Genomic DNA, 22,561 nt, shown 5'->3' on the forward strand with positions numbered 1-22,561 from the left:
TGCTGGGAATGTAAAATGGTACAACTACTTTGGAAATCGATATGGTGCTTCCTTAAAAAGCTAGAAATAGAAGTACCATATGATCTAGCAATCCCACTGCTTGGAATATATCCTAGAGAAATAAGAGCCCTTACACGGATAGATATATGCACAACCATGTTCAATGCAGCACTGTTTACAATAGGAAAAAGATGGGAAGAACCTAGGTGCCCATTAACGGAAGAATGGATAAGCAAATTATGGCATATTCACACAACAGAATACTACACAATGATAAAGAACAACAATGAATCCTTGCAACATCTCGTAACATGGATAAATCTGGAAGGTATTATTATGCCGAGTGAAATTAGTCACAAAAGGACAAATTGTGTAAAAAAAAAAATAGGAGACCACAATTATAAGAACTCAAGAAAAGGTTTAAACACAGAAGAAAACATTCTTTGATGGTTGTGAGGGTGGGAAGGGAGGAAAAGAGGTATTGACTAACTAGATAGTAGAAAAGAATTATCTTAGGTGAAGGGAAGGACAGCACACAATACAGGGGAACTCAGCACAACTGGACTAAACCACAAGCTGAGAAGTTTCCCGAATACAACCAAACCCTTCAAGGGACAGAGTAGCAGGAACCAAGGTCTGGGGACCATGGTTTCAGGGGACTTCTAGGTCAATTGGCATAACAAAGTTTAAGAAAATGTTCTACATCCCACTTTGGTGAGTGGTATCTGGGGTCGTAAAAGCTAGCAAGTGGCTATCCAAGATGTATCAATTGGTCCCAGCCCACTTGGAGCAAAGGAGAATGAAGAACACCAAAGACACAAGGAAAATATGAGCCCAAGAGACAAAGTGGGCCACATAAACCAGAGACTCCATCAGCCTGAGACAAGAAGGACTAGACGGTGCCCAGCTACCACCAATGACCGCCCTGACAGGGAACACAACAGAGTCCCTGACAGACCTGGAGAAAAGCGGGGTGCAGAACTCAAATTCTAGTAAAAAGACCAGACTTAATGGTTTGGCTGAGACTGAGAGACCCCAGAAGACATGGCCCCCAGACTCTCAGTTAGCTCAGAACTGAAGCCATTCCCAAAGCCAAGCCTTCAAACAAAGATTAGACCGGACTATAATTTATAAGACATAAAATGATACTTGTGAAGACAGTGCTTCTTAGCTCAAGTAGATACATGAGACGAAATGGGCAGTTCCTGTCCAGAGGCATGATGAGAAGGCAAAAAAGGACAGGAGCTGGTTGAGTGGACACAGGAAATACAGGGTGGAAAGGAGTATGCTGTCACATTATAGGGAGAGCAACTAGGGTCACCTTGTATGTATAAATTTTTGTATGAGAAACTAACTTCAACTGTAAACTTTCACTTAAAGTGCAATAAAAACTAATAAAGATGAAAAAAATCAAAAGATGCCTAGCATTGGGCAAATCTGCTGCAAAAGACCTCTTTAAAGTACTGAAAAGCAAAGTTGTCACCTTGAAGTCTAAGGTGCGCCTGACTCAAAGCATGGTAATTTCAGTCACATCCTATGCATTCAAATCTGGACAATGAATAAGGAAGGCAGACGAAGAGTTGACACCTTTGAATTGTGGTGTTGACAAAGAATAATGAATATACCATGGACTGCCAAAAGAACAAACAAATTTGTCTTAGAAAAAGTACAACCAGAATGCTCCTTAGAAGCAAGGATGGTGAGACTACATCTTATGTACTTTGGACATGTTGTCAGGAAAAATCAGTCCCTGCAGAATGACATTATGCTTGGTAAAGTACAGGGCCAATGAGGAAGAGGAAGACCCTCAAAGAGATGGATGGAAACAGTGGCTGCAACAATGGGCTCAAGCATAACAACAATTGTGGGCATGGTACAAGAATGGGCAATGTTTCATTCTGTTGTACATAGGGTCGCTATGAGTCAGAACCAACTCAACAGCACCCAACAACAACAACATTATGTCAGCTGCATATTGCAGGTTGTTAATGATGCTGAGTTCTTCATATAGTCCAGCTTCTCAGATTATTTGCTCAGCATACAGATTGAATAATAAGGTGAAAGGATACAACCTTTAAACCATGCACTATCCCTTTGTCTGTTCAAACAACTGCCTCCTGGTCTATGTACAGGTTCCACATGAGCATAAATAAGTGTCCTGGAATTCCCATTCTTTGAAATATTGTCCATAATTTGTTATGATCCACAGTCAAATGCCTCTTCATAGTCAATAAAACACAGGTAAACATTTTTCTGGTATTCTCTGCATTCAGCCAGGATCCATCTTACATCAGCAATGATATCCCTGGTTCCATGTCCTCTTCTGAATCTGGCTTGAATTTCTGGCCCTGTTGATATACTGCTGCAACTACTTTTCAACAATTTTCAGGAAAATTTTACTTGCGTGTGTTATTAATGATATTGTTTAATAATTTCTGCATTCTGTCGCATCATCTTTCTTTGAAATGGGCACAAATATGGATCTCTTCCACTCAGTTGGTCAGGTAGCTGTTGTCCAAACTTCTTGGCATAGAAAAATGAGCAACTCCAGTGTTATATGCATTTGTTTAAACATCTCAGTTGGTATTCCGTCAATTCCTAGAGCCTTGTTTTTCGGCAATGCCTTTAGTGCAGCTTGGACTTCTTCAATACCATCAGTTCTTGATTACATGCTACCTCCTGAAACGGTTGAATATAGACCAATTCTTTTTGGTACACTGACTCTGTGTATTCTTTCCATCTTCCTTTGATAATTCCTTCATCGTTCTCAATTTTTTGCCCATAGAATCCTTCAATTCAAGGCTTGAATTTTTTCTTTAGTTCTTTCAGCTTGAGAAATGCCAAGTGTGTTCTTCCCTTTTTGGTTTTCTAACTCCAGATCTTTCCACATGCCATTATAATACTCTACTTTGCCTTCTCAAGCTGTCCTTTGAAATCTTCAGTTCTTTTACTCCACCATTTCTTCCCTTGCCTTTAGCTGTTCTGCATTCAAGAGCAAGTTTCAAAGTCTCTCCTGACATCCATTTTGGTCTTTTCTTTCCTATCTTTTTCATGACCTTTTCTTTCTTCCTGTTTGATGTCCTTGACATCATTGCACTACTCATCTGATCTTCAGTCATTAGTGTTTTTTTTTTAATTGTACTTCAGATGAAGGTTTATGGAACAAACTAGCTTCTCATTAAACAGTACAAATATTGTTTTCTGATATTGGTTAACAACTCCACGAGATGTCAACACTCTCCCTCCTTGACCTTGGGTTCCCCATTACCAGCTTTCCTGTCCCCTCTTACCTTCACGTCCTTGACCCTGGGCTGGTGTGCCCCTTTAGTCTTGTTTTGTTTTACGGGGGGCTGTCTAATCTTTGGATAAATGGTGAGCCTCAGGAGTGACTTCATTACTGAGCTAAAAGGTTATCCAGGGTCCATCTCTCAGGGTTTCTCCTGTCTATCAGGCCAGTAAGTCTGGTCTTTTTTTGTGAGTTAGAATTTTATTCTACATTTTTCTCCAGCTCTGTCTGGGACCCTCTATTGTGATCCCTCCCAGAGCAGTCAGTGGTGGTAGCTGGACACCATCTAGTCATACTGGACTCAGTCTGGTGGAGGCTGTGGTAGTTGTGATCCATTAGTCCTTCGGCAAAAAAAAAAAAAAAAAACGAATGAGTTACTGATACACACAACAATCTGGATAAATCTCCAGAAAATTATGTTAGGTGAAAAAAGCCAATCTGAAATAGTTACATACTGTATGATTCCATTTATATGACATTCTTAAACTGACAAAATTATAGAGACAGAACAAATTGAGGGAATCCTCATGGTTATGGAAATATTTTGTATCTTGACTGTACTAATGTCAGTATTTTTTTTTTCTGTTATCCTTTTTTGTGGTAAATATACATGTAACAAATAGTTTGCCTCTCCAACATTCTTCACATGTACAATTCAATGACATTAGTTATATTTATCAAGTTGTTCAACCATTACCTTTATCAAAATTTTCCTACTGCCCTTAACAGAATGCCAATATTCTGATGGTGATATTGTCCTAGAGTTTTGCAAAATGTTGTCATTGGGGGAAACAGGGTAAAGGGTACACAAAACTTCTTCGTATTAATTCTTATAACTACCTATAGATTTCTATTTGTCTCAAAATAAAAAGTTTAATTATGAAACTAATAACCACAATTAAAAGCATGGCTTCCATATTCTAGGGTTCTAGTTGCTTTGGACTCAGGTACCAGCTCTTGCCTAGAGAAAAAGGCCATTTCACCCCTGCTTCCTTCCTTTGCTATATAATCCTGTCAACTCTGACTTTGGCTTTCTATGTCATGGAAACCAGAGGCAGCAAGACATGACTTGGCTCCACATGTCCCTCTCCTCTTCGACCAGGTAGACTGCCCCATTCCCTAATAGCCACTCCTACTTCTTCCCACTCCAGTTTGGCATGTGGGTTCATGGATGTCTTTTTTGGAAACACAGTAGATAGAAAAAAAGTGTTACAGAAGCAAACCACCTGGCTCAAGTGGATAGTGAGATGGGCTTGGTTATTCTGTTGTTTTAAAAAATTGCTTAAATGAATTCATTATCTCAATAAATAATTGGTAGTTGCTAGCTGGCAGACATTTTTAAAAGATGCAGGCTTTAATCTTTTAAACTGGTAAGCACTCAATTATGCTGAAAAATCCTTAATGGAGCTAGATATTTTCCTTTTTCAATACTTGTCACCTCTTCCTTTTTCCTAGTATTCATATATCACAAAGTTTGATATCTTGTAATCAAAATAAAATAAACAAATAAAGGCACATTTGGATTGTAAAATCTTTCTTTGTTGAATGTTTGCTTATACCAGGTTGGAAAAGCAATACTATTTTATATCATTTGTATAGTATTGTGGGTTATCGGATTTTTTAAGGTCAGGGCGGTAAGCGGACGTGGTGAACTTACTATTGAAATGTGTCCTACAGATGCTCTCTTCACCATGGAACCGACAAGATCTTTAAAAAGTAGTGTCTTTGACAATACAGTTTCCTGACATTTGTCATGGGCCAAGAAGGATGATACAGACACCAACTTCATCCTAGAAGGAAAACTAGAATAGATACATAAGAAGAAGGAAAGAGGGACAAAATAAGGAAGTTGGAGGTTATCTTTCAGCAAAAGTCATCAGCTACCAGCTAGGAAAGTAAGAGACAAACCAGGGAGGGGGGCAGAGTGTGAGGAACAGGGAAAATCAGCAACAAGTAGAAAACTGAAAAGAGGAACATAGACAAAGCTTAAAAGCGATGGACTTAAAAATAAAATTAAATTAAAATGTAAACAAAACTCGCAAGTTAAAAGTAGAGTTTAAAAACAATTTGGCATTTCTTCATAAAGTTAAATATACAGAGTAAACACGTGACCCAGAAATTCCATTCCTAGGTATATATCCAAGAGAACTGAAAACATGTGCCCACACGAAAACTTTACATGACTATTCATAGTGGCATTAGTCACAATAGCCAAAAAGTAGAAACAACTCAAACGTCCATTCACTGATGAATAAACAAATGTAGTCTATTCATACAGTGAAATGTTATCCTACCATAAAAAGAGATAAAATACCCACACGAAAAAGAAGGAATTCTGACCCCTACTTCACACCATATACAAAATTAACCCAACATGGATCAGACCTAAATGTACGACGTACAACCATAAAACGTTTAGAAGGAAACGTGTGTAAATCTGCGTGATACCAGGTTAGGCAGTGGTTTCTTAGCTATTACCCCAAAAGCACAAGCAACCAAAGGAAAAATGGATAAACTGGACTCCATTAAAATTAAAAACTTTCGTGCATCAAAAGAACTTTATCAGCAAAGTGAAGAGACAATCTACAGATTGGGAGAAAACTTGGGAGAACTCTACTTCAGATAAACCTGTGCTAAACATGTGAAATTATTCATTTATTCAGCAAGTAATCACTAAGTACTCACCATGCTCCAGGCACTATTAAGGCACCGTAGATTTAGCGAGGAGGTGGAGGTGGGGGTGAACACCATCAAAATCTCTGTTCTCACAGAACTTGATTCTCATGGACCTAAAAATGAAATGCTCTTTGGTTTAGTAAAGCAGATCAGTAAGCATCCAAATTAACCAAATACCTGATTCACAGTCTTATTTGGGCAGCAGACATTGCGGAATAAATTCCAGGGATTCTGTCCACCACAATGAAGTGATTTCTAAGTACTTTCTTGTCTATATTATGTAATTTGATGAAAAGACATAGGAAAGGGGAATGAAGATTGCAGTAGTTCACCACTGAGTTCTTGGTACAAGTTCAGGGCCTAAAGAGTAGGAAAAAGTAATATTGATACATTAGGTAGCCAAGTAATTTTCAACAACAGCCTATTCTTACACCTTTTTATTTTTTAACCATAGAAAGCCCACTTTGATTCTTTGTTGCCAATGAAGATGGAATAGCATTAGTTTTCATTTTTCAGAATCACCTCCAATTGAATCACCTGCAATTTGGGCTTCTTTCACTTTTGAGGGTTTGAAATTGCCAAACCCCCAGACTGAATATTTCAAGCTATGGCCGCTGCTAGCTGGTATAAGGTTTATGTATAGCACGTAACTTTGGGCTCAAATACAGCTGTCCCTTGGTATCCGCAGGGGATTGGTCCCAGGGAACCCCCCTATGGATACCAAAATCTGAGGATGCTGAAATCCATTATATAAAATGATATTGTACTTACTCATAACCTACCCACATCTTTAAATCATCTCTAGATTACTTATAATACCTAATGCAATGTAAATGCTATGTACATAGTTGTTGTACTGTATTGTTTGGAGAATAATGACAAGAAAAAAAAAGTCTGTACATGTTTGGTACAGACACAACCATTGTAGGCCTAGCCACATAGTACACGTCAGACATGAGGGGAACAATGCTCAAACGACGAATTCTGGAGAGAGACTGAGAATCTGTCAAATGGCAGGAGGCTACAGCAGGGTATGCCTACACATCACTCTTTTTTCCCAAATGTTTTTAACCTGTGGTTGGTTGAATCCATGGATGCAGAACTCCTGGATATAGACAGCTGACTGTAATTCTACACTGCTGGGGAAAATTTGACCACAGTCTTCGTTCAAAGAATATTTAGAAAGCAACTCAGGGAAATAATTGATTTCCAAGTGTGTAAGGCTTTTCCAAGCATAAAAGCAAAAGAGGATGGCATAAAGGAAATGACTGATAGCCCTGACTACATAAAAAATATTTTAAAGGATTATTTAATAATACAGGAAAGTGTTCATGACATGGTGCTGTATCAGAAAAACAGCATGAACAGTATCTCAATTTTGTAAAATCTATAAAAGAAATACACTAAATGCTAAAAGAGATAGGAGTATGAGTGTTCTTTTCTTTGTTTTTCTAAATTTTTCATATTTTCTATGTTAAAAAAAGACAAAAAGTATTATATTTTTAAAATTTAACCCAGCCAAAACAATTCATTTCACTCTCAAACTACACTGTACTTGAGTCCTACACGTATTTTAGAATGAGTGGTTGAATTCTAATTAACTCAGTACAGACCCAAGATAAAGCAAAGGTCTATGAGAAGAAGATCCAGCTGGCAAATTGGGACTGGAATGGTCTGAAATGGAAAGTTCTTCCACACTTTAAAGAAGTATAATTTGATCCTGTTACAGAAAGACAGATCTCATTTGATCCTGTTACAGAAAGGCAGAAAAATTTCCTTAGATCCTCAGATGAGCCAAAGATTCCTCCACCGTCTGCATGATAGGAAAACTCACCCTTCCTGGCCCAGCTCCAGTCACACTAGAAAAACTCCTGCTTTATACATTCCCACCTCTGTACCCCAATGATGAAGGCCAATCCTGCTGCCAAATCCTGGATGTGATTCAGATGTACCATGTTGATGATTCGATGTTGTTAGGTGCTGTTGAGTCAGTTCCGACTCATAGCGACCCTATGCACAACAGAACAAAACACTGCCCGGTCCTGCGACATCCTTAAAATCTTTGTTATGCTTGAGCTCATTGTTGCAGCCACTGTGTCAATCCACCTCATGGAGGGTCTTCCTCCTTCTGCTGACCCTGTACTTTGCCAAGCTTGATGTCCTTCTCCAGGGACTGATCCCTCCTGACAACATGTCCAAAGTATGTAAGATGCAGTCTCGCCATCCTTGCACTCTGGTTGTACTTCCTCCAAGACAGATTTGTTCATTCTTTTGGCAGTCCACGGTATATTCAATATTCTTTGCCAACAGCACAATTAGAAGGCATCAATTCTTCTTCTGTCGTCCTTATTCATCATTCAGCTTTCACATACATATGATCCGATTGAAGATACCATGGCTTGGGTCAGGCGCACCTTAGTCTTCAAGGTGACATGTTTGCTCTTCAACACTCTAAAGAGGTCCTTTGCAGCAGATTTACCCAGTGCAATGTGTCATTTGATTTCTTGGCTGCTGCTTCCATGGCTGTTGATTCTGGATCCAAGTAAAATGAAATCCTTGACAACGTCAGCCCTGTCTCCGTTTATCATGATGTTGCTCATTGGTCCAGTTGTGAGGATTTTTGTTTTATGTTGAGGTGCAATCCATACTGAAGGCTGTGGTCTTTGATCTTCATTAGTAGTTGCTTCAAGTCCTTTTCACTTTCAGCAAGCAAGGTTGTGTCATCTGCACAACGCAGGTTGTTAATGAGTTTTCCTCCAATCCTGCTGCCCCATTCTTCTTCATATAGTCCAGCTTCTTGGATTATTTGCTTGGCATACAGATTGAATAGGTATGGTGAAAGAATACAACCCTGGTGCACACCTTTCCTGACTTTAAACCAACCAGTATGCCCTTGTCCTGTCTGAACAACTGCCTCTTGATCTATGTAAAGGTTCCTCATGAGCACAATTAAGTGTTCTGGAATTCCCATTCTTCCCAATGTTGTCCATAATTTGTTATGATCCACACAGTCGAATGCCTTTGCATAATCAATATAACACAGGTAAACATCTTTCTGGTATTCTCTGCTTTCAGCCAGGATCCATCTGACATCAGCAGTGATATCCCTGGTTCCACGTCCTCTTCTGAAACCAGCCTGAATTTCTGGCAGTTCCCTGTTGATATACTGCTATAGCCGTTTTTGAACAATCTTCAGCAAAATTTTGCTTGTGCGTGATATAAATGATATTGTTCTATAATTTCTGCATTCAGTTGGATCACCTTTCTTGGGAATAGGCATAAATATGGATCTTTTCCAGCCAGTTGGCCAGGAAGCTGTCTTCCACATTTCTTGGCATAGATGAGTAAGCACCTCCAGCGCTGCATCTGTTTGTTGAAACATCTCAATTGATATTCCGTCACTTCCTGAAGCCTTGTTTTTCACCAGTGCCTTCAGAGCAGCTTGGACTTCTTCCTTCAGTACCATCGGTTCCTGATCATATGCCACCTCTTGAAATGGTTGAACATCGACTAATTCTTTTTGGTATAATGACTCTGTTCCATCTTCTTTTGATGCTTCCTGCATCGTTTAATACTTTCCGCATAGAATCCTTCACTATTGCAACTCGAGGCTTGAATTTTTTCTTCAGTTCTTTCAGCTTGAGAAATGCCGAGCATGTTCTTCCCTTTTGGTTTTCTATCTCCAGCTCTTTGCACATGTCATTATAATACTTTACTTTGTCTTCTTGAGACGCCCTTTGATATCTTCTGTTCAGTTTTTACTTCATCATTTCTTCCTTTTGCTTTAGCTGCTTGACGTTCATGAGCAAGTTTCAGAGTCTCTTCTGACATCCATCTTGGTCTTTTCTTCCTTTCTTGTCTTTTTGAAGACCTCTTGCTTTCTTCATGGATGATGTCCTTGATGTCGTTCCACAACTCATCTGGTCTTAAGTCACTAGTGCTCAATGCATTCAATTCTATTCTTGAGATTGTCTCTAAATTCAGGTGGGATATACTCAAGGTCATATTTTGGCTCTCATGGACTTTCTCTGATTTTCTTCAGCTTCAGCTTGAACTTGCATATGAGCAATTGATAGTCTGCTCCGCAGTCAACCCCTGGCCTTGTTCTGACTGATGATATTGAGCTTTTCTATCATCTCTTTGCACAGATGTCGTCAATTTGATTCCTGTGTGTTCCATCTGGTGAGGTCCAAATGTGTATGTTGATGATTCACATACCCAAAAATCAGAACAAACATTCAGGGAAGGGGAATTATTTTCCAGGAGCCTATTGATAATTTCCAGGCCAGGTAAGTAGTCATGGTTGGAGGCTGTGGTGGATTTCGTATAAAAGACAGAGCTCTAAAGAAGACTTGGAATACAGTTGTGGGAGAAGTCTTTCCTCCAGGATCCAAGAGCTTTCCAGGGAATACTCCTATTGGATAATCATCTCTTTCAGTCTTATCATCTCTTGCTGCTATTAAAACCAAAAACAACAAACCCATTGCCGTCAAGTTCTTTCCAACTCGTAGTGACCCTATAGGACAAAGTAGAACTGCCCCATAGAGTTTAAACATAGGAATATTAAAAAAAAAAAAAAAAAAACCCCACTGCCGTTAAGTCAGTTCTGACTCATAGCAACCCTATAGGACAGAGTAGAACTGCCTCACAGGGTTTCCAATGCTGTAATACTCACAGAAGTAGACTGCCACATCTTTCTCGATGGAGTGGCTGGTGAGTTTGAAGAGCCAATCTTTCAGTCAGCAGCTGAGCACTTAACCACTACACCACCAGAGCTCCTCCAAGGTAGAAATATAAGTCCTCAAATATAGGTGTGAAACTCAGTCAAAGCTTTGATTAAGAAATGTATCACTAAAAAAAAAAAAAAAAAAACTTTTAAAGAAGTGAACTTAAATTGTGTATGTAAAATTTATCAAAAGCCAGGGAATAAATAACTGAGGGAATTACTAAGCCCAGATCAAATACCTGAGGAGTTTAGTTGATTTAAGCAAATAAGTCTTTGTTCTTATTACATAATGGAAAACATCTTATCATATGAAAATGATCTGTACTTTTTAAATTGTCTGACTTTGTTCACTACCATTTCAAGTAATCATAATATTTTAAGTTTCTATCAACCCTTTAAGTACATTTAGTCCCATATATTCTCCCATTCTTCTCACCCTCTCCAATCTTCTCTATAATTCACTGCATCCTTCAACCTCTTTCTCTCCTTTTACTCAATTTATAAGGTCTTTTTTTTAATATACATAGCAGGGTCTATATTAATGGTTGTTCAATTTAATTGCATTCATTGTACTCTGCTACCTGACAATTGAGAAAATTCTGGGCATTCTTTATACAGGCAGTCCTTACTTTGCACGGTAATGCCCTAAAAGTAACTGTGCAAACTGAAAACTGTAAGCAATCTTAATAATTTGCAGGGAACATTATGTTTGTTTTGTGACCTTTACAAATTTTTTGTCAAAACTTTCTTAGTATTGGTTTAATATGTAGGGAAATGAAAAAAATAGTAAAACTAATATTTGTTGTTGTTGTTATGTGCCATCAAGTTGACTCCAATCCAGAGCCACTGCATATGACAGAGTAGAAATGTCCCATAGCATTTTCTTGGCTATTATCTTTACAGAAGCAGATCACAAGGTCTTTCTCCTGCAGAGCCTCTGGATGGGTTAAAACCAGCAACCTTTAGGTTAGCAGCCGAGTGCTGAACTGTTGCACCACCAGAACTCCTGAATATTTATTTAGTATTCTGTAACTTAAAAAAACTAGAAGAACTAACAAATCAGTCTTAGAAGAAATACAACCAGAATGCTCCTTTGAAGCAAGGATGGTGAGACTTTGTCTTGCTTACTTTGGACATGTCATCAGGAAAGGCCAATCGCTGGAAAAGGACATCGTGTTTGGTGAAGTAGAAGGTCAGTGAGAACAAGGGAGACCCTCAGTGAGATGGACCGACACAGTAGCTACAACAATGGACTCAGCCTGCCAGAGATCATGAAGATGGCACAGGACCAGGCGACACTTCATTCTGTTACACACAAGGTCGTCACGAGTTGGAGGCAACTTGTCAGCAACTAACAACAACACTGTAACTTAAAACATTAGAAATATTGAGAGTTAAAGTGTTTTATTTCTTTGAAAAAAATACTTGTCAAGGGTAGTTTGAACAGTGCTTGCTTTCTTCTCATTATATAACTTAAACAATATTAAGTATAACTTGACAACATTACCTTGGCAAATTGTCATCCTTCTTTCTGTGTTTGGATCAGCTTCCAATATTTTTTCCTTTACTCCTTCAATGTTGTAAAATATCTCTTAGGGTTCCTTTACCTGAAGTTTTTTGCCAGCATCACTAATTCTGGATATCTTTATTCTTTCATTCATCCTTTCATCACAGCCATTTTCCTCGTTTATGTTGATAAGTTTGTCTTCACCAAGTTCCTCTGGCTGCATATCTAGAGTGATGTCAACATTCCTATGGTCAACTGTTTCTTCTGTCACTCCATTTACATTTGATTCAGATTTCACCTCCGGCATTATCATTTTCTGTTTCTTTGCTTCATACATTTCACTTTTGTTGGTCAATTCCTTCTTACCATTATCCGTTTTTGTAAAATGTCACATAGGCTTATCATTGAGTGTCAAAGAAGCGACACAACTACACACTTTGCTGTCTGTGTGTGAACTGAAAGGCAGAGGCACAGTGATCAATCACCCACCAACAAACACTGAAAGGTGTGATATGATTTTGCTCACTGAACTTGATGTGCATTTGTTAATTACATACTGATTTGTGAACAGAAGAGCTAACAGTGGTAGCTGAAATTTGAACCATGTGGTTTGGGACTTGTGTTATTTAACTAAACTATGTTTAATTATTTAAGTTAATTTAGTTAATTATACTAATTCATGTATATCAGTGCCATGCAAAGCAAGGACTACTTTCTTTTTGGTAGGTAAAAGATCCTTATACAGATTTTAATAATGATACAATGTTGATTCTGTCTCATTATAAGTAAATATAACTAACCATTGTTATTAGGCTACCTTGGCGTAAACTTTCTAGAAATGTGAGGTGGTATCACTTAGGAAAAAATAGAATAGACATGCATCTATTATTATATTGCTCCTAACCCAAAACATTTCAAATATTTATCTACATCTCTTATTAGAAAATAGAAATGGAGATTAATAGATTAGAGTTTTCAGTCTTCAACTGTCCTGTTGTATCTGTCAACCTCTGGGCAATCCTAAACATAAATTAGCTAAGCATAAAAAAAAAAAAAAAAAAAAAAAACTAGAATTTGCAGGATTCACATATGATTTTCCAGTTCTCCAACCCTTCATTCAGAGAAACTTTTGTTCCCACTGCTTTTAAATTATTACTTAGCTACCATTTTGTATTTAATGACCATTTCATAGTGTGATGCCAAATATCTTTTTTAGATTAGGCGCCCTTTGTTTTTATTTCCCTGGGAACTCTTCCCTGCTCAAATTATTTCTCTTCTATTAAATTTTAAATGCCCCCTTTGCATTGAGATACACTCGCTTCAGTGATATAACTTTTTTTTATCCAAAATAAATGTACCCCACTCTAGGTAAGGGCATTCTTTAGCTTGACGTGGTGATTGAGCTCTTCTCTTTGGTCTCAGCTGTAACGTGCTTAGTTCTCCCAGTGTACCCTTCATTGGATGTATGATTATTATTTTTAGGTCTTCTGAGGTATTTCTAGAATAAAAACAAAAATAAAGAAAATTTTAACTGCTACCTTTCAGAAAGCCTCAAAAAAATATCCCCAACATCCCAGATTGTGATGGCAGTCTAAGAAAACTCCCACCAACCAAATAAATTCAAAAATGGTGGAAAGGAGGGAAACTCTTCTGCCTGATTTTTCCACTCCACACAAAGACTTCTAGTAATTGCCAATTTTTCTTCAAATTTAATCAAAGTTCATTTGATGAATTCTGGTATATGATATTTATAGGGAAGCCAAAATTGTGCTGCTAGGTGGTGAGCACCATATAGATTCATTTGTTTGGTCTTTCCTAATTAACTTCAGAAATTCCTTAACGAAATAACAAATATACCATTTGCTTAGCAAAAGATAATACTCAAAACTTTCTCTAATATCTTTTCATTTAAATCAAAATCAGTTTGGGAAAAGTATTTTTTAAAGAAATTGAAGCAACGTGAGTGCAGTACCCAGGGACTGCCACACTGAGGCGCGTGGTGCATTGTTTTGTGACTGGCTGTCTGCTCGTGACCACTTAAGTCTTCCACATAAGCAATAATAGTTATCAAGAAATTAAACTTGCAAATGGAGAGTTATTGCTTAAAGGGTACTGAGTTTCTGTTTAGGGTGATGAAAAACATTCGGAAATGGGTAGTCGTGATGGTTGCACAATATGGTGAATGTAATTAACATTACTGGTATACTTAAAAATGGTTAAAATGGCAAGTGCTTTGTTAATATACATTTTGCCACAATAATTTTTTAATTAAAAAAATTAAACTCATAAACGTAATACAATTCAATTAATAGGCCTCTTCTATGTGTAGAGCTGCTGTGTATTGTTACTAAAGAGAGTCCTACCCATTAGAAGGAAAGCGTGCCCTGTGTTCTTTGTGATTATCACGTTAGGATAATATGAAATGGAAACTCACATGGTCATTCTCTTCTAGAAACCCCACCTAGACCCTAAGAGAGAAATGATCTGTGTCCTATTATTTAAAGCATTCAGGCAAGGACGTCTCCCAATCACCCTGCTCAGTATTTAAGTCATCACATCGTTATCATTCTTCCTTTGTCTGACCAGATGGAGAATAGCTGCAAGTCTTAGAGAGTTATAAAAATCACAAATATACCATATGCGATACAATGACACACTGCTTATTTGTCAAGGAAAGAACACATTCTGGAATCTTAATCCATTCCAGAATAGAATACAAGGGGACGTCTTCCTTGATTAATCTATCACTGGGAAATTGAGATTCTTTAAAATGAGGTTAATAGCCTCAAAATATTTAAAACAAAAATTGATAGAATTACAAGAAAAAAGTGACAAATCTAGAATGTGAGTTTTTTTAACCCAACCCTCAGTGATTAACAGCAGACAAAAATTTAGTAAAAATATAGATGACATAAATAACAATTATTAAACTTAATCTAATAAACATATATAGAATCCATAGGCAATTATTAAAGAATATGCACCCTTCTCAAGCACACATGAAACCCTTGCGAATATTGTCTATATGCTAGGCCACAAAACAAGACTTACCAACACCAAAGAATCTATATCACATGGACCATATTCTCTGACTGTAACGCTGCAGTTAGAAATCATTTCTAAAAATGTAGCTTAAAAGAGAAAACTCACACATATGGAAACAAAACCATATTTATAAATAAATCAAAGTTTATAGAAATTAATTTTCAATATTTAGAACTTTATGGTAGCAAAACTACTATATATCAAAACATATAGAATGCAGTCAAATTGTACTGAAGGAGAATTTTAGATAAGTATATTAGAAAAGACTAAAGTTTAAAATTAATGAGCTAAGCTTTTAACTCAAGAAATTAGCAAATAAGGAGAACAAAGAAAACCAAAGATACAAGGGAAAGATTAGTCCAAAGGACAAGTACCACGGCCTCCATCAAACTGAGCCCAGCACAACTAGATGGTGCCCAGCTATCACCACCCACTGCTTTGGCAGGGATCACAATAGAAGGTCCTGGGCAGAGCTGTAGAAAAATGGAGAACAAAATTCTAACTCATAAAAAAGACCAGGCTTACTGATCGGACAGAGACTGGAGAAACCCAGAGAGTATGGCCCCTGGACACCCTTTTAACTCAGTACTGAAGTCACTCCTGAGGTTCACCCTTCAGCCAAAGATTAGACAGGCCCATAAAACAAAACGAGAATAAATGGACACACCAGCCCAGAGGCAGGAATGAGAAGACCAGAGAGGACTGGAAAGGTGGTAATGGAGGAACCCAGGACTGAGAAGAGAAGAATGTTGACATGTCCTGGGGTTGGTAACCAATGTCACAAAACAATATATGTATTAATTGTTTATTGAGAAACTAATTTTGTCTGTAAACCTTCATCTAAAGTACAATTTTTAAAAATTAACAAATGAACAACAGAGTCAACACAAAGAGAAATGATAAAGAACAGAAATCAGTGAAACAGAAAGAAAGCAAAAATGTGTCTTCTTTATTGTTTTGTTTCCTATCTTATCAATTTCTTCTCTAGGCCTAGACAATTTTAGAGCTGAATTTTTCTATTCAGAGAACTAATAATTCAAATATATTGAAATTTTTCCCCAAATCATGATAGAGTAATACAACCCTGATATGAAAACCAAACAAGGACAAAATAAGAAATGAAATTATGAATGTACGTAGATGTAAATATTAGTAAACTGAATCCAGTCAATATATGAAGAATATATATCTTAACCAAATAGGCTTATCTCAGATACAATGATGGTTTAACAATAAAAAGTTATTTATTAAAATTTATCATTACAACAACCATATGATTATTTCAATACTGAAAAAAAAAAAGGTTGCCATCAAGTCAATTCCGACTCAGAGCAGCGCTGTAGGATAGTGTAGAACTGCCCCATATGGTCTCCAAGGCTATAATCTTTACAGAAGCGGAACAATAAGCTTCAGGCAGGAAAATGTTTGCAGTGCATATAACCAAGAAAGGGTTAATATCCAGAATATAAGAAAAATAGAAAGAAAAAAGTTTAATACAAAAATAGGTAACGTGTGGGCAACTTATAGAACGGCCTATTGTATAAAAAAACTGTTCAATATCATTTGTAATCAGGAAAATGTGAAGTAAAACAACAAAATACTAATTCATACCCATTAAATTTTAAAAATTAAGAAGCCTCACAGTAACAAAAAGAGGGAAACAACTTAAGTGCCCATCAGTGGATAAAGGGAAAAACAAACTATGGTACACCCAATGGAGTACTACACCATTACAGAATAATAGTGAACCTGTGACACATCTCACAACAAGAATGAACCTATAAGACATTATGCTTCAATGACAAAAGGACAAATATTATATGAGCCACTATTATAAAAAGTCAAGAAAAGGTTTACCACAAGAAAACATTCTTTGGTGGTTACCAGGGATGGGAGGAGGGGGGAGGGAAAATTACTATATAGATAGTAGACACTTGTTAACTTAGGTGAAGGAAAAGGCAGTACACAATAAGGGGCATGTCAGCACAACATGACCACGGCAAAGGAAGACACTGGGAGGTATTCAAGGGTAAAAGGCAACAAGAGCAATCACTTTTACATACACAATCCTGCAGTAACAGTGGATAACAATACTTTACAACTGAATACGTACATAGATTATGTAAGCTAAACAGGGGTCGGATTGTGTATGGGAATATACCCATGAGCATATATAGGTTTGGCAGAAAGTATTTCTACATACCTATTTGTATGTGCTGCAAGATATCCATGTATATAGTGGAGCACACGGGGGGCAAAGTTATGAAAACTCCTTAGCCATAACCAAACACCTTGAGTGATGAGTCACTGGGCTTGAGGGCTCAGGACCATAGTCTCAGAGGACATCTAGGTCAATTGGCATAATATAGTCCATAAAGATAATGTTCTACATCCTACTTTGGTGAGTAGCGACTAGGGTCCTAAAAGCTTGCAAGTGGCCATCTAAGATACAACTATTGGTCTCTTCCCGTCCGGAGCAAAGAAGAGTGGACAAAATCAAAGATTCAAAGAAACAATTAGTCCAAAGGGCTAACGGACCACATGAACCATAGCCTCCACTAGCCTTACCCCCAAAAGAACTAGATGGTACTCGGCTACCACTACCCACCACTCTGATAGGGATCACAACAGAAGGTCCTGGAGAGAGTGGGAGAAAAATGTAGAACAAAATTCAAATTCACAAAAAAGACCAAACTTACTGGTCTGATAGAGACTGGTAGAACTCCCGAGACTATGGCACTTAGATACCCTTCAAACCCGGAACTGAACCCACTCCCGGAGATCACTTTTCAGTCAAACAATACACAGGCCTATAAAGTGAACAATAACACCCGTGAAGAATGTGCTTCTCAGAACAATCAACCATACTACACCAAAAGGGAAATATTTGCCCAAAAACAAATTTCAGAAGGCAGGAAGGGGCAGGAAAGATGGGCAAATGGTAACAGGGAACCCAGGGAGGAAGGGAATAGAGCGCTGTCACACTGAGGGGATTGCAACTAATGTCACAATGCAAAATGTGTATAAATTACTGAATGGGAAACTAATTTGCTTTGTAAACTTTCAACCAAACCACAATAAAATGTTCACACACACACACAAAATTAAGACCAAAGGTTTGTGAAGTTGTGGAGCAGGGAGAGCTCTCCTTCACTGGAGATGGCAATGTTTACTGATTTAGAAAGAAAACGGCAACATTTAGTAACATTAAAGGTATGTATATACTCTGAAACACATGGAGTCACCATGAGTCAAAATCAACCCCACAGCAAATGGTTCCCTTTTATCAATAATGTCTCAAAAAAAAAAAAAAAAGATTTGAAAAATATGGCAAGTTGCTGTTGGTGGGTACATGGGTATAATATTATTCTCTGTACATTTCTCTTGCTTGTAGTTTTTACAATGGAAGTTACATGTTGCCATCCAGTCGACTCTGACTCATAGAGGACCCTATAGGACAGAGTAGAACTGCCCCACAGGGTTTCCAAGGAGCAGCTGGTGGATTCAAACTGCTGACCTTTTTGGTTAGTAGCTGAGCTCTTAAGTACTAAGCCACCAGGTATGGAGGTTGATTGTATTGGAGGAGAAGGCAGGATCACATGAGGACATTCCCACAAAGGTCTCTAGCATTGTCTGCCCTGAAGTACTAATGCAGCCTGTGCTTGGAAAAGGCGAGCCTTTCCCAGTTTGGAATAAGAGAAATGAGCTATGGCCTCCAATGCTAGGAGGGGAGAGAAGAGAAATTGTCATGATGTTTTCTTACCCCTTCTAGAATTCCTGTCAGTTCTCCCAGCTTCTTTCTCCCTCCATCTGCTTCCTAGTCCTCCCCAGAGCAGCATGGAAAGTCACAGCTGCCTAATTTTAGGGAGGAATGTACAAATCACATGGCTCTGCCCTCTGCCATTCCCAGCAGGAGATTTCCTCCAGGCGTTAAGGAAGCCGTTTACTAGAGGAAAACAAAATTCCAGAATTGTACCACTAACCACATAATATTAGGGGTTTCTCTTTAGTTTGAGACAGTAGAAAGTTATTAGAAATTCAAGCAGACATGAAAGTTCTATTGAAGCTATTTGGTCAGCAAATTAATATTGAGCCTTAAAGGAGAACAAGGGAGAATTGTATTATCAATTTGTGTTAATTCCATCAATATTTATTTTTTTAATACTTGATAAAATTATGTACAACTCTTATGTCCCTGAATATACCCCTATATTCTTCATATTATTTCTAATATAATGATAGTTTCTGGTAAGAAATTCTGTCATTGGATTTCTCTCTATGAATAGAATTCTCATCATTGCTGTTCCAGAAGGTCAGCAGTTCGAACCCACCAGCCTTTTTGTGGGATAAAGATGTGGCAGTCTGCTTCTGTAAAAATTTACAGCCTTGGAAACCCTATGGGGCAGTTCTACTCTGGTAGGGTTGCTGTGAGTCAGAATTCACAGCAGTGGTTTTGGGTAAATACAGAATGCTGCTTGTGGTAAGTTCAGAAATGCTACTTAACTAGCAGTAAAAGAAGAATGAAATTTCAGTGATTAAATTTTCGAAGACAGCATACACATCACTTAAGAATTCTTTTATTTTGGTTGGAGAGGTTGTAGAGAGACTGGAACAGTTATACACTGCTGGTAGGAATGTGAAATGGTACGGCCACTTTGGAAACCAATCTGGCACTTCCTTGAAAAGCTAGAAATAGAAGTACCATATGATCTAGCAATCCTACTCCTTGGAATATATGCTAGAGAAATAAGAGCCCTCACGCAAATTGATATATGCACACACATGTTCATTGCAGCGCTGTTCACAATAGCAAAAAAGATGGATACAACCTAGGTGCCCATCAACAGATGAATGGATAAATTATGGTATATTCACACAACGGAACACTACACAACGATAAAGAACAATGATGAATCTGCGAAACATAACATGGTTGAATCTGGAAAGCATTATGCTGAAATTAGTCAGTCACAATAGGACAAATTTTGTATGAGACCAGTATTATAAGAACACAAGAAAAGGTTTAAAAGCAAAAGAAAACATTCTTCCATGGTTATGAGGGTGGGAGGGAGGAAGAGGGGTATTCATTAACTGGATAAAATAGACAAGAATTATCTCAGGTGAAGGAAAGGACAACACACAATACAGGGAAGGTCAGCACAAATGAACTAAACCAAAAGCTAAGAAGTTTGCTGAATACAACCAAGCACTTCAAGGGACAGAGTAGCAGGGGGAGGGGCCTGGGGACTATGGTTTCAGAGAACATCTAGATCAATTGGCATAAGAAAGTTTACTAAGAAAATGTTCTGCATCCCACTTTGGTGAGTGGTATCTGGGGTCTTAAAAGCTAGCAAGCAGCCATCTAAGATGCATTAATTGGTCTCAACCCACCTGGAGCAAAGAAGAATGAAGAACACCAAAGATACAAGGAAAACATGAGCCCAACAGATAGAAAGGGCCACATAAACCAGAGACTGCACCAGCCTGAGCCCAGAAGAACTAGATGGTGCCCGGCTACCACCAATGACCACCCTGACAGGGAACACAACAGAGAAACCCCGACAGAGCTGGAGAAAAGCGGGGTGCAGAACTCAAATTCTAGTAAAGAGACCAGGCTTAATGGTCTGACTGAGGCTGAAGGGACCTCAGAAGATGTGGCCCCCAGACTCTCTGTTAGCCCAAAACTAAAACCATTCCTGAAGACAACTCTTCAGACAAAGATTAGACTGCACTATAAGACATGAAATGATACTCATGAAGAGTGTGCTTCTTACCTCAAGTAGATACATGAGAATAAATGGTCAGCTCCTGTCCAGAGGCGAAATGAGAAGGCAGAAAGGGACAGGAGTTGGTTGAATGGACACAGGAAATACGGTGTGGAAAGGAGGAGTGTGTTGTCACATTATAGGGAGAGCAACTAGGGTCACATAACAATGTATGTATAAATTTTTGTATGAGAAACTAGGTTGAACTGTAAACTTTCACTTAAAGCACAATTTAAAAAATTCTTTTATTTTGAATAGTGTTTTAATCTGGTAAAAATTTAAGTAGTCCAAATGAAAGTAATTCTTCTTGCCACACATTGTCCTCTAGTCCTGCTCTCCAAAGGCAACCATTGTTACAAATCTATGTGTTCCTCCAAGGTACGTAAGAATACCAAATATATCTAGTTAAGTATTTTGTCCACGATTGTATGGAGTCTAAAAAAGAACTGATTACACCCAAGCATGTAAATTGTTGCTTTTTTAATCAGCTCAAAAATTTAGCCAGATCTGGAATACAACAAAAGGCTGTCCGATTAACATTTTGCCAGCTTTGCTAAAACATTATAGGCAATAAAGAGTTTGAGACAAAAGTCTCAATACAGAATGTGTAATGTCAATGCGTAATATTCGTGTTAGCTGATTGCTTTTTTTAAATTGTTTTATTGTGGTAAAATATAACAAAACATTTGCCAAAGCAACATCTTTTACACATACGATTCAGTGATACCGGTTATGTTCATCATGTTGTTCAACCATCACCACTCTGTCTCCAAATTATTCCACCACCACTGACAGAAACCCTGCCCCCTAAGCAAGGTTCCTCCTTTTCCCCTCCTTCTCACCCCTAAGCCAAAAAACCCACTGCCAACAAGTCAGTTCCAGCTCATAGCAACCCTATAGGACAGAGTGGAGCTGCCTCACAGGGCTTCCAAGGAGCAGTTGGTGAACTCAAACTGCCGACCTTTTGGTTAGCAGCCAAGTCTTACCCACACACCACCAGGACTCCAACCCCTGCTAACCACTAATAAACTTTGGTCTCTATGCATTTGCCTATTTCATATAAGTGGGATCCTACGATATTTGTCCTTTTGTGACTGACTTCTTTCACTCAGGAAAATCTTTTCAAGGTTCAAGCTGATTGCTTTATAACCCAACATATTTGGTATTTTTCATAGATGGAAAGGATTTCTCACACTTTCTATTTTTCTAAATCTGTATTATGAGATCAATTTGTGAGAAAAAAAAAAATGTCACCTTTGTCTTTTAGGCTCTTCTAACATATCGGAGTGACCCGGCCATGAGAAAAATGCTGAATCATCTGTATTTCTATATCATGCCTGTGTTTAACGTTGACGGATACCATTTTAGCTGGACCAATGTAAGTCACGTTGCCTATCCATTTGAAAAGACAGACCAAATAAAAAGTAGCAAACAGGGTCATAGAATGAGAAGGAGCCTTGGTAGACAGCCGGCCCAGTGACTTCACAGCTGAGAAGGGGCCTCCTCCACTATCCATTTCCAAATTCTTCCATCACCCTTAACAGAAGCTCAGTGGT

At 38.1% G+C, this 22,561-nt stretch overlaps 1 protein-coding gene and 1 long non-coding RNA gene across 3 annotated transcripts in view; one reads left to right on the forward strand and one right to left on the reverse strand.

The window, feature by feature from the left end:
* CPA6 (carboxypeptidase A6) overlaps positions 1–22,561 on the forward strand; it is a 431,593-nt gene that overhangs the window by 356,998 nt on the left and 52,034 nt on the right. For both annotated transcript variants that reach the window (XM_049853527.1, XM_049853528.1), the window contains exon 8: positions 22,273–22,383. In XM_049853527.1, the coding sequence (XP_049709484.1) occupies positions 22,273–22,383 (111 nt within the window). The remainder of the gene's footprint in view (positions 1–22,272; positions 22,384–22,561) is intronic.
* On the reverse strand, positions 5,982–12,763 carry LOC126058481 (uncharacterized). Its single transcript, XR_007513232.1, has 3 exons — positions 12,196–12,763; positions 10,638–10,813; positions 5,982–6,075 (listed from the first exon to the last, which is right to left on the reverse strand). It is a non-coding gene; the product is annotated as an uncharacterized LOC126058481 (long non-coding RNA).

This window comes from Elephas maximus, chromosome 15 (assembly GCF_024166365.1).
Source record: "Elephas maximus indicus isolate mEleMax1 chromosome 15, mEleMax1 primary haplotype, whole genome shotgun sequence".
NCBI classification, from domain to species: Eukaryota; Metazoa; Chordata; class Mammalia; order Proboscidea; family Elephantidae; genus Elephas; species Elephas maximus.